The 12,038-nt window shown below is 35.0% G+C and overlaps 1 protein-coding gene across 1 annotated transcript; it reads right to left on the reverse strand.

The window, feature by feature from the left end:
* Positions 1-242: 242 nt before the first annotated feature.
* On the reverse strand, positions 243-4,510 carry LOC132104703 (uncharacterized). Its single transcript, XM_059510264.1, has 3 exons — positions 3,698-4,510; positions 1,899-2,408; positions 243-700 (listed from the first exon to the last, which is right to left on the reverse strand). The coding sequence occupies exons 2-3, from the start codon at positions 2,405-2,407 to the stop codon at positions 559-561; spliced, it is 651 nt and encodes a 216-aa protein (XP_059366247.1). The 5' UTR covers position 2,408; positions 3,698-4,510; the 3' UTR covers positions 243-558.
* Between the last annotated feature and the right edge of the window lie 7,528 nt (positions 4,511-12,038).

Here is a 12,038-nt window from a genome sequence, read left to right on the forward strand (position 1 = left end):
CACTAACCGCCTATACCCCTCCATGTTTACAAAAACACAATGAGGTGTAGCTGTTTAGAGGTCACATCTGCTTAATGATGTCACATATTTACAAGTATTTGAAAGTGATGTGTTAATGGTGCTTTACCAGTAAAAAGATGAAATGTTGTCTGTGTAAACAGCACATTTTTGTATTTACCGGTAAAGTAATTACAGTAACTTTACGGCAATGTACTGTGCAAAAGAGGCTTATGACATGCAAAGCATGTTGTGCATGTATTTATTTTTATTTTTTTAAATCACAGACAAATTAAGCTTAATACAATTGTACTTAACATATTTAGGGAACAGTCTATAGTCTGGGGGTATAAAAATAGATTTTATTGCCAGTACTTAATATTAATCCCATTTACTTAATGGAGTGGAAAAACAAGAGGAAGATGCGTAACAAAAGAGAAATACAGGGTGCTGTTGGCATGCAGTATATGGTGATACAAGTCTTATTTGTTTGATAAAATGTAATAATAAACATGCATTATATTATTTTCCACACGTGTAGGTTGTGTTGCTCAAATGAAATTACTGGGGTAGTAGTTTGGCCAGTCGAAGTTGCATAGTGTTCAAAGACCTCTCCAGATTGGTCAGATGTTTCTCTAGAAGTGCGGCTACTTGCTCCTTTTTAGCAATGGAGTCTTTCGTGTTTTCAGTTTGCTCCTTTAGACTGAGAGAGAGAAAAAAAAATGAAATAATTAATTTTCTGAATTTTGTTTCAGAAGAAATCAACCTGTGTTGACATTTTGTAATCACGTGCTGCCTTTCCACTATCTCTGCGACAGTCAGATTCTTGTAAGTAAAGTACATTTTCTCAACAGAGAAATTGATTTTTAATGATATCTTGTAAGCCTTTAAAGACAGACATAGTGTCAGCTGCGAAGGTTGTTAACGGATGGTTTATGCTTTTGTTGAAGCCAGCAGCCTGCATTATTTCAACTTATTTTTTAAACAGTCGTGTTTAACAGTGGAACTCTTGGCAGGAAAACTACATTACCCATGATTGGTTACTCTTTAGTGCCTTACTTCCAATAAGTCAATTTATATATTGGAATCATAATAAAATAAACACACACATATACACTTGAGATATATATATATATATATATATATATATATATATATATATATATATATATACTGTACACATTAAAACATATAGTTTTAGGAATTGAAGTTAAAGATATTAATTGCATAGTCTTGTATCTTATCTTTTCTGTCTGATTTCCAAACACTTTTTTTTTCTTAAAATCAAAGATTGTAGTGATAATAACTCATAGCTGGTTGGCTTATAACTCTTTAACAATGTTTTTTGACAAAGTTTTTTTTTTTCTTTTCCTTTTTTAAATACTTGGGGAACAATGAGTGAGAAAATTACTTTACGATAACAAGACCACTGAAAAAGTGAGTATGAGAAACTTTAAATTTAGTCATGAATCAGCTGTTACTCTGCTTATTCACCATGGTAAAATGAATATCTAAATATATCCACACACAAAACAAATGACTGACAAATACGTTTAAATTATTAATAACTGTTTTTAAAGATTGACGTTCTAATGTGAAAATATTGGTAATTCTCACCTTGCACTCATCATTTTAAGTAGACAATACATTAAAACCTGTCAGACGGTCATATACCGACTAGTCACAAAAGTTCAAATATTTCAATGCACCCAAAGCTCAAATGTGTCTGAAAAACACTGTATATATGTTCAGAAGTGCATGCAGCTCCCATACTATTCGCCATCAGAAATGTTGTTTTTTGGAGATAGTGAAAAGGCGAATTTATAGTAAAATTCTGCTTAATGTTTTAAATCACAGCCAAATATATCTTCCATGAAAGCATTAAAAATTACTCAAGTTACCTTGAGAAGGTATAATGTTTTTCCCCCTTCTTCCTCTTCTCATCCAAATCCATGAACACCTTCTGCATTGTATTGGCGGTCTGGGCCACAGCGAGATGGTCAGCCTGGACGCCCTGCATGTTCTCCCTGGCCTGTTGATCAAAGGATGCACCCCCGTCCTCAAGACCACTAGATGTGGATACAGCCTGCAGTGCTGCCCTGTTCTGCAGAACGAGAAGGCGGGATTTCTCAAACTCCTCTGGGCCCGCTATATCATCCCAGCACACAGGGGAGGACGGAGGAAGCCAGAAGCGCTGAGTGCAGTTGGCTGGCTTACCAGGCGTCTCTCTGACAAATGGACTATCAGCTGGAAAGCTGTTTAGAAGTCCGTGTAATCCAGAACCCCAGTCCTGGTCCGAACCCTCCAGCTCATGATCCGTCATAATGCTGCCCGCTGGGTACCAGACAAACAACAGGAAAAGGCACCAGGACAAACAAGTCCTTCTCATTCTGTCCTGGAGCAACAGCATACTGGTGATATTGCACAAACAGTAAACAGGATTGAAAGGATGACACTTTGGTTAACTGTCCTTGCTCCACGTGAGCTTAGTGTATTAAACCTATGTTTAATACACTATAATGCATATCAAAGGATCTCAATAAGGCAGGATGACTATGAAAAAAATAATCAACAAATTTTTGGGTCACACTACATCCTTAAGGTCTAGCGTCCTGCACAATGAGGAGGCTGCACATATGGAAAAACAGAATTTTCACCTTTTAAAAAGTATTACATTTGTTAGTTTACAAAAAACATCTGAAATTATTTTGTATGCATAGAGTTGCAATTCTCAACCTAGTGGCTTCAGCAAACAGCCCCCCCAAAGTCTTAAAATTATTTAAATGTTACAATTTTAATCTTAATTAAAATAATAGTAAAAAAAAAACACTAAAAATACAACAAATACCTATCAGGTTACATAGGAGAGCCTACAAATACGATCTATTTCAAAAGGGAAGTCAAAATTGTTGAGAACCACTGCTATAGGGAATATTAATGGTGTCATTTTTATGTATTGCTTTTATTTGATACATTATTAATGTATATTTATGATTATGTCAAACAGCAGGTGTTGTAAAATCTATTATAGAATAATATTGTGGTACAAGGTGTTTAACTTTGTTCTTCTTGATGTTTTAGTATTCTGGCATCTGCTAAATGTGCTGTATAAAGTTTCCACCAAAAAACATATAATGTTTCTGATTATAGTGATTAATTGCAAAATAATGATTGCTTTCGAATACATTTCTTCAACATTCCTCCACGCGGTTCATCAGACAAACTGGTAGGTCGAAGCATTTCTATAATGTTGAGCTGCTGGGGATGCTCAAACAGTCATTTTGGTAGTGCCTCAGAATGTAAACTTTTCTAGGGAATCGGATAAAACTGCTGTAACGCTGTTACAGTCGAAAGTATCATCGAAACAAATGTGTACATTACATGCATCGTTCTATTAGTTTACTGTTCTCACTCAAGACCGACCTAAAGTAAGCGTTATATGAGGAAACATGAAATAAAATAAATAAAAATAAAATAATTCCATCTCACACGGAGGAAATTAAAAATTTTTTTTTAATTTATTAAAAAAAGTAACGGTTGACTATTTACTTCGTCGAATTCTGTCGCCGTCTGCGTTGAAATGTTTTATGAGGAAAATTTCTTTGAAAAACGTTTTTGCGTTTAAGTTTACAACTAACAAACGATGCAAAAGGATTTGACACCTTAACACGTTAAATTACTCCGTTTCAGATAAACCTACCTTACAGACTGCTGCAGCAGACCAGCAGGCAGAAAACGAGCTCCTGGAAAATCTGACTCACTCTTCACAGCTAGACTCAGAGCTGCTCACAACTCGTGTCTAGTTACGAAAAGGAAATACTTTTCTTTTCATAAACACAACAATAATACACTAAATAAACAATGGACGTTGCACATAAGTTTCAAGAGTGGAGTAAAACAAAAACAGCTGTACTTTCCAGTCAGAGTTTTGGTCAGCTGGAAGAGTGTAAGAGTCTCAATTCCCAGTGAGCTGCCTATCTAGACAGCATTTTAGACATCACTTGGACGCGGAATAACATAGGCTACTCTCTATTACTGAGCAGACATGCACTAGGTTTTGAGTCGCGGCCATTGTAGAATTTTTTAAGGAGGGTTTCCCTGTCTGTAAACGTTATTTTTTCCTTTCGCTGTTGATTTGGGAAGGACAGACAGAGCTTGAGTCACGGCGTTTGTAAGAAAGTCTGAGGCAGTCAATTTATTTTTAAGAGATATACAAGGATTGTCCTCAAAAACCCGTACTTATTTTAGCTAAACTGTACAATATAAAGCTTAGTTTTAGACTGTAGTGTGAGAAGAGAAAGCAAACACCAGCGCTGGCCTCAGGCAACATTGTTTTGGGGTTTGCAAGAATCCACACAATCTGCGTTTACTTACAAGATGGGTGTCTGGATCTAGAAAAATATACGTGTTGATGGATTTTAAAGGCCAATGTGTATGGGGCGTCGTTTGTAAAGCGGCTCACGCTGAAAATAACAGCAACATTTTGTCACATTTAGCTTCAAACTATGTTTAAAAAACTGGTAAGAAATTTTGACGGTCACTTTTTAGCACATTTACAACAATATTTGTCAACTTAGAGATATTTTAAATAGATAAATATAAATATTAAATGTTACACCTAAATGTTAAATCTAAATGCTAAATCTAAATGTTTAATTTAAATGTAAAATCTAAATGTTAAATCTAAATCTAAATGTTAAATCTAAATGTAAAATCTAAATGTTGAATCTAAATGTTTCGTTTTGAAACTAAATATTTAGCTAATATGCAAATTCAAAATACCAATAACTGGAAGTGCCAAAATAAAAGCTCGGTGAGGTCAGTGTGTGTTTATAGCATCGTGTCAAATAAGTAACGAATAAAAACCATCTCATCCGAGGAAATTGACTCTTGGACATGGATTATCGTGATAATGACTACCTAAAATAATAAACACGTTTGGAGAAACTGTATTTGAAGAGTAGGCTAGTGTCACTTTTATGAAAATGTTCGCATGCTTAAACGCCAACAAGAGCCTATGCTCTCGGCTAACGCCGATTCGTTGGACATTTTGAACGACAGTAGCATCAATAGTTACCGTACCTGGTCAGGGGCGGGCGGGGAAATAGGCTTATAGGACAAAACATTCAGTCAAAGTGAGACCCCTCGTGGCTGGCTATTATGGCTACAGGTCATCATAAGTCCCACATTTTTCATAAAAGTGACTAGCCTACTCTTCAAATAGTTTTTCCAAACATGTTTATTATTTTAGGTAGTCATTATCACGATAATCTATGTCCAAGAGTCAATTTCCTCGGATGAGATGGTTTTTATTCGTTACGTATTTGACACGATGCACACACACTGACCTCATTGAGCTTTTATTTTGGCACTTCTGGAATTTTGAATTTGCATATTAGCTAAATATTTAGTTTCACCCGAAACATTTAGATTTAACATTTAGATTTAGCATTTAGATTTAACATTTAATATTTATATTTAATTATTTAAAATATCTCCAAGTTGACAAATATTGTTGTAAATGTGCTAAAATGTGACAAAAATTCATTCATTTAAATTTTTTAAACATTGTTTGAAGCTAAATGTGACAAAATGTTGCCGTTATTTCCAGCGTGAGCCGCTTTACAAACAGCGCCCCATAAATGTGATCTCAGCAAACAGGAATGGAACAAAGCTGGCAAAAGCAGCAGACACAACCAGACATTAGCAGAGGCCAGCACTTCCAAAGACAACAGAGCTGGATGTTTAAAATCCAGCATAAAAAAAAACCTTAAAAACACAAGACAAGACAGTCAGAGGAAATTGTTTAATAAATGATGCAATACAGAGTCAAGCGAAAGTGAGCTATATTAAATGATACATTTTCACATTATGTCTTAGCAGGGTTTACAGCATATCTTGGTTTGTAATCTTATAAGTTTGTTTAAAAAAAAACTCACTTTACAACAAGTAGATTAGCAGTGAATGCAAACATGAATCAGAAATTAAAGAATTCATGATAGGAATGACAGCAAAATATTTGGCATGATATAAAGGAGCACACACAAGGTTAAATGAAAGATAAATTGCTGATGTGAAAGGGAGGTTTGACGCCACAACGCTGTACAAGAAAGCCGCCTTATTGAAACTTTGGTCGCTTGGCTTTTCCATCACTAGCATGGACATGATTAAAAAAATAAATAATTCAACAAGAGTGTCCTGGAATTTTCACTGTTTATAATTTTCTTGAGGTGGGGTATGGGGTCGAAATGAAAAAAAAAAAAAAAAAAGTGTCAACTTACACCGTACAAATTGGGAGGGGAAAATAAAAAAAAGGTGTCAGTTCCAGGATACTCCTACATTCTCAGGAGGTAGTTTTATGGCACAAACGTATGGCCTGATTTGTAGCGACTTGCATGTTGTGGTTAGTGCATATTTTAAGGCCAGATACTATTTATTATGTTCCATCCATAAATGCAGTTCTAAGGCTACATTAAGACACAGGTGAGGGGACTGAAGACGAGAGGCAATAGCAGATACAGCCCTTAATGGCAATACCGGAGTCAACTGTAACTTTTGACTGCAGGACGTCACTACATCTAATAGTCGTAATCATATGAGCAATGCTCAAGCTAGAGGCTCTGTAATATTGTATATCATGTCAGTGAATATGCCTAAATCTGTCTATCAAATTGCATTTGATGTGCATCACTAGAATGCTTTTAAATAGCGTCTCTGGTCAATCACAGAATTCTGAAGGTGCTTGCACAGCTTGTGGGCATCAAACCTCCCTGTAGGGGAAAATGTTTGAAATGAGGTTCACAAAAGAACAATAAATGAAGTTTATGCAGCATTTATCAGGCTTATGAGGTACTTCACATCTATACACTTTATTTTCGAAAAGACCAACAAGTCATATTGTTCCTTAGAATTCCTATTGTAGCAGAAAATACCTCGTCTTAAATAGTCTGTGTGCCCAATTACCACAGGGCATCCTTTAAAACTGCTTAGAAAGTGCAAAATACAAATACTGATCATTCTATGCAGCATTCACTCAAGGTTGCATGATAAATGTACAAATTATCCAATGTGGTGCTGAGTATCAAATTAAAAGGATCGCACTCGATCAGGGGTAGGAGAGATTTTATAAAGGCACACATACACGACCAAAACACGCTGGACGTTTTTAAGCTCACAGATAAAAAAAAAAAAACAAGAATCTGAATGACTTTTCATACAACCTTTTTGTACCTTAATATTTAGTTCTCAAAAAACTCAAATGCCAGTGTATTAGGATGTTTAATGCATCCTCAATCAGAGTCTGAGAGAAATCAGATCCAAATTGAATTCCCTTCATAAAATGCAGCATAGTAAATACACGTCAATTGCATTGAATAGCACTCTGGAGTCATACATGACAATATTAAAATACAAATAGCTTATCGCAGACTCGTCGTGGAACGTTCGTCAAACAGATCAGGATCTATTGAGAGCGAAACAGCTTTATTGCAATACTGGATCTAAATCAAGTAGAAGAATCAAAGTAGAGTGCTAGCACTCCAAAGACAGTAAAGCTCAACGATGATTAGTTTGCCATTTGACACAGGTTGACAAGCTGCTTCACAAGCAAATGTTGTCGGTTTCCCTAAAGACCCATTAAACAGAGCAGTGGTCATTGAACGTTTCTTGTCCAGTATGTTATCCACAATATGGCACAATGCCAGAAAAGAATTACACCAACTCGACCACCATGTTTTGGCAATTATTTTGGCCTGCATTCTGATTTGTTCAACATAGATACAACTAGAGGATCGGAGAACAGCTCCATTTCCGCTCAAAAGCTACAGTGGAAAATGATTTTAATCAAATCTCTAAAAGCTGATGAGTATTTATCACTACATTTTAAAAAGGGAAACTTTCAAATCATTTATTTTGGTCCCCTGCAATTTTGTTACATGCCAAAACATCCCTCATATGTTGATCCACCATACATTTTTTGTAAATTTGTAAAAAACAAAAAAAAGAGTGAAAGACAACTAAACGCTTAATACACAGTATAGGCTTGTGTTGTTTGGTCACAATTATTGTTCTTTGTCATGACCACGTACATATACGTATAAGGGATATTTTAATGTTAGCACCTGACACTATTGAGGTAGTTTTTCAAAGTTGGTTTAAAAAGCCAGGTTTTAATGAAGCTCTCAATTATTCCAATAAATCAGTCTCAAGACCCCATTTTCATCTTACATGCTTGTTCATATTGGAATAAATAACATGTTAGCACGTAATGAACTAATGGAACTATGCTCTTTTTTTTTTAAAGATATTTTTATATCCCTCACAACAAGGGATGGAGGGTGGGGGGGGGGTTGCTAAAAAGTTTTTTGAAACACTTGTATGTCATCATACCCCAATAAAACAACTAGCTGAATGGCAACTGTCCTGATGAAACAGAGTAGAGGTTTAATTTGTGCACACAATGAACGGAGGCTCAGCAAGTACCACTGTCATGATTATGGGACCACCAAAGAGTGTTGCTGGTAAAGCAAAAGGGCTTCAACGAAAGTACATTTGGCTTATTGGGTTGATTTATGAACATGGGAGTTATAATATAGCTCAAAAACCCTTTGGATGAAACTGGAGTTGGAAATATATAAGCAGTACATGGCAAAAAAAACACGAAACACCAAAACATTGCCATATGTACAGTTTTTACAGTACAGCACCACAAACATCAGCGATTTAAGGATCTTTGTGCCAGTGAGTATTCTGAATAAACTGCCCATTATCTGTTAATTTTGTACATCACAACCATGAATGGTGAGATACAGTCAGAAATATGCATGGATATAAGCCCAATGATTCAATGCTGCTTTTAAATGTGCATGCATAAAACAAAGTGGAGCAAACAGATGAAAATAATGTGAATGTTCTTAACCAGTATGCAGGTGTATGGAGTAAATTCAAGCCGTTTGTTTGTATCCTAATGGTTTTAGCAGGTCATAAGGTAGCATCTTTGAAACTTGCCACCTTAGGAATTACAAAATCAATAAGTACAGTAACAAAACTACCATGGTATGTAGGCTTACATTTCTGCTTCAGAACACTATAGTGCAAAAGTTCTAATGCAAACACATTAGCAATAGATCTGGTTAAAAGACCACCTCTGATCACACAGCTAGGGGGCAAAATTATTTTGATGAGACTGTCATTTTTGTCTGCTTAAAAAAAAAAAAGTTTCTGAAACTAAAATCTGAAAGTAATTGGGGCACCACCTAAGAATCAAACCTAAATGGACTAGTTTCATTCAAACCACAAGGTGTAAAGCAAAAAGGCATGTGGACACTGTAACCCCACACGGACCTGGAGAGATACTTCGCCAAGCAATATACAAGCTTCAGTCAAGCAGCAAAAGACAATACTCTAAAAGTGATGATGCAAGAGACGTGCATAATGTTAATAACAGAACATTGATAAATAAATCAAAAGAAACTGAGGCACCATTTAAATTTTCAGTTAACACCATATGTACCCTTTAAGAATTGAAACGGAGATGCTGCAGCAAAGATTAACGGGATGATCTCAAAACCAGCACCGTACTTCATTCTCCTCCATTAATTCTTGGCCCCCATGACATTTGCATTCATGGATATTTGAATGGACACATTTTAAATCAAAAATTTGCATTAGATTCCTTATGACCTTATTAAAAAAAATAATAAAAATCAGCCGATTGTATTATGGAAGGAGAAAAACAAAGAAAAAAAAAGTCCATAGCTCAATTTGGTATGCATGACAGATTTCACAGACAAAATCAGACAATCTGAACCCTATATACAAACAGTGATGGAGTGGAAATTAGTTTTTGCATAGTGTAAGAACTCAAGACCTTCTTACATCTGTCAACTTTTAATAGATTAGTGCCAATATGATGGTATATGAAAAAAAGTTCAAGACTACTATTGATGGTTCCTCTCTATAACCTTACAATCTGTCCACCAGTATGCAAATTAGTAACACCTTCTGATATAGTGCAAAAACATCTCATATTTCACACTTGAGAAATTGCATATGTTGAAGACCTTTGACTAAGGTGCTGATTTCAAAAAGGTTAAAATACTAAAAACTCAGTAACTTCTAAAAATCATCCAACTAAAGCAAGTCACGAGGATGAAAAGAATAGTAAAAAAAAATAACTAAAAAAACAGACCATTCCAGAGAATATCTAAGTAGTTTGAGCAATGATTTCACCTCATGTTTCTGATGTTAAATGGTAAATGCTATTCTTCTAACTTAATGTTAAGAAAAACAGGAAAACTATGTAACGCATTCAAACAAGTATGGATAAAGCGACAATGCGCTGCAATTAAAAAAGAACAGAAAATGATCAAAGTGGAATATAATATACATTAATGAACATTTTTATAGCTTGCGGGGCACATTTAAAGCATTAAGCCACTTATTCACGGAAAGCATTTAATAATCTTTTGGATTCATGTCTGACTTGTGAAGCATCAAATGTTTGACATCTTAAACTTGCAGCACTCAATTCTAGCTTTCAATACATAGCTTAAAACTACCATAATAAAACAATAGCAATGCTAAATCATCTAGGCTAAATGGCAGCAGGCATGGCCACTGAACAAATATGAATTAAAGATGCAATTTTAGAGCAAGTGTTCAAAATTTCTGTGACATCTACCACTTTCACTTTCAGCGGGACGAAAAGATGACATTTCCTATTAGTGCAATTATGAGGAAATGACCAGTGCGGTAATGTTACCATAATACAAGTAACAGGTAACAAGAGGTAGGACATCTAGTCATTTCCACACAACTGCACCCAGATAACATACTCATGATCCAGACCATCACCGGAACTAAAGAACTCTGTCCATTGCTCTTCAAAGTCCATCTACTGCCACGAGTTACAAGATCAGCGCCAAATAACAACATAACTCTAGTCAAGTATTTGAAGATAAATTAAAATGCCCCTTATACACAGTCTGTTGGGTTTAGAAAATGAGCGTCAGGGTTTCAGGATCAAAAGTCAGATTTCACCAGATCAAAAAACAAACATTACCATTAAGCTCTCTGACCAGTCTTTGATTCTTGTTTAAAAGCTGAAGTTAAACAAGATATAAAAAAATGGTTGTCTCAAGAATAAACTCTAGCACCTACAATTATAATGTCCTATTGTGCTTCAGTTATAGTAGGACATTAACTACAAGTACATATGTAATCTTGTTCGGCTAAAAGGAATAATTGAGAGCCATATAAAGAACATCCAATTGCTGATAATAAAAATAGAGTATTTTGTAAGCTAATACTGCTACAGCGGGTACAGGGCTTGTACTATTTACACTACTAAAAGTACCCAGCATGAAAATGACTACATTACAAATGTTCTATATTTATAATTCATATACACAAACATACCACTAAAATCTCTTGGTAAACAATGCATAGTTAGAAAAAGATGATTAAAAAATTCCCAAGAATTTCAAGTTAATATTGAAGAATTATTTGGGGAAGCGATCTTACAGTTAATTAACTAACAAGACTCAATCAATCGCTACACATCCTGATATGCTTTAGAAGGGATAAGACTGTTTACATGAAAACAGTTTACCAATACATATACAATGTATTGCCCTTCAATTTGAACTAAGTTTGGATTCAAACTAAATACATTTTTCTATTTGGTTAAGCAATAAAAAGCTAACAACCACACGCATAATGGCCCAACCCTGTTAATCTACAAAAGGTCTCTAAAAGAAAAACTAGATTTAACAAGGTTTTAGGTTTACATATAAAGAAAAAAGTATCTTTGCGGTTAAAAAAAGGGATTTGTAATATTCTCATGGAAATTAAGTTATAAGCAAGAGATTCTTAGTTATAAAAAAAAAAACTATTAAGGTGCATTTGAAATTTGTATGACATTTTCACTCTGATTTTGTCTCAATGCAATTGTAGATATTATTCTTAAAAAAAAAAAAAAAGAGTCTTGACTGCCTGTATGCCAGCTGGAGTGCGATGACAGCTTTTAAACCCAGCCAGCA

Source organism: Carassius carassius, chromosome 25 (genome assembly GCF_963082965.1).
Source record: "Carassius carassius chromosome 25, fCarCar2.1, whole genome shotgun sequence".
Taxonomy (NCBI): domain Eukaryota; kingdom Metazoa; phylum Chordata; class Actinopteri; order Cypriniformes; family Cyprinidae; genus Carassius; species Carassius carassius.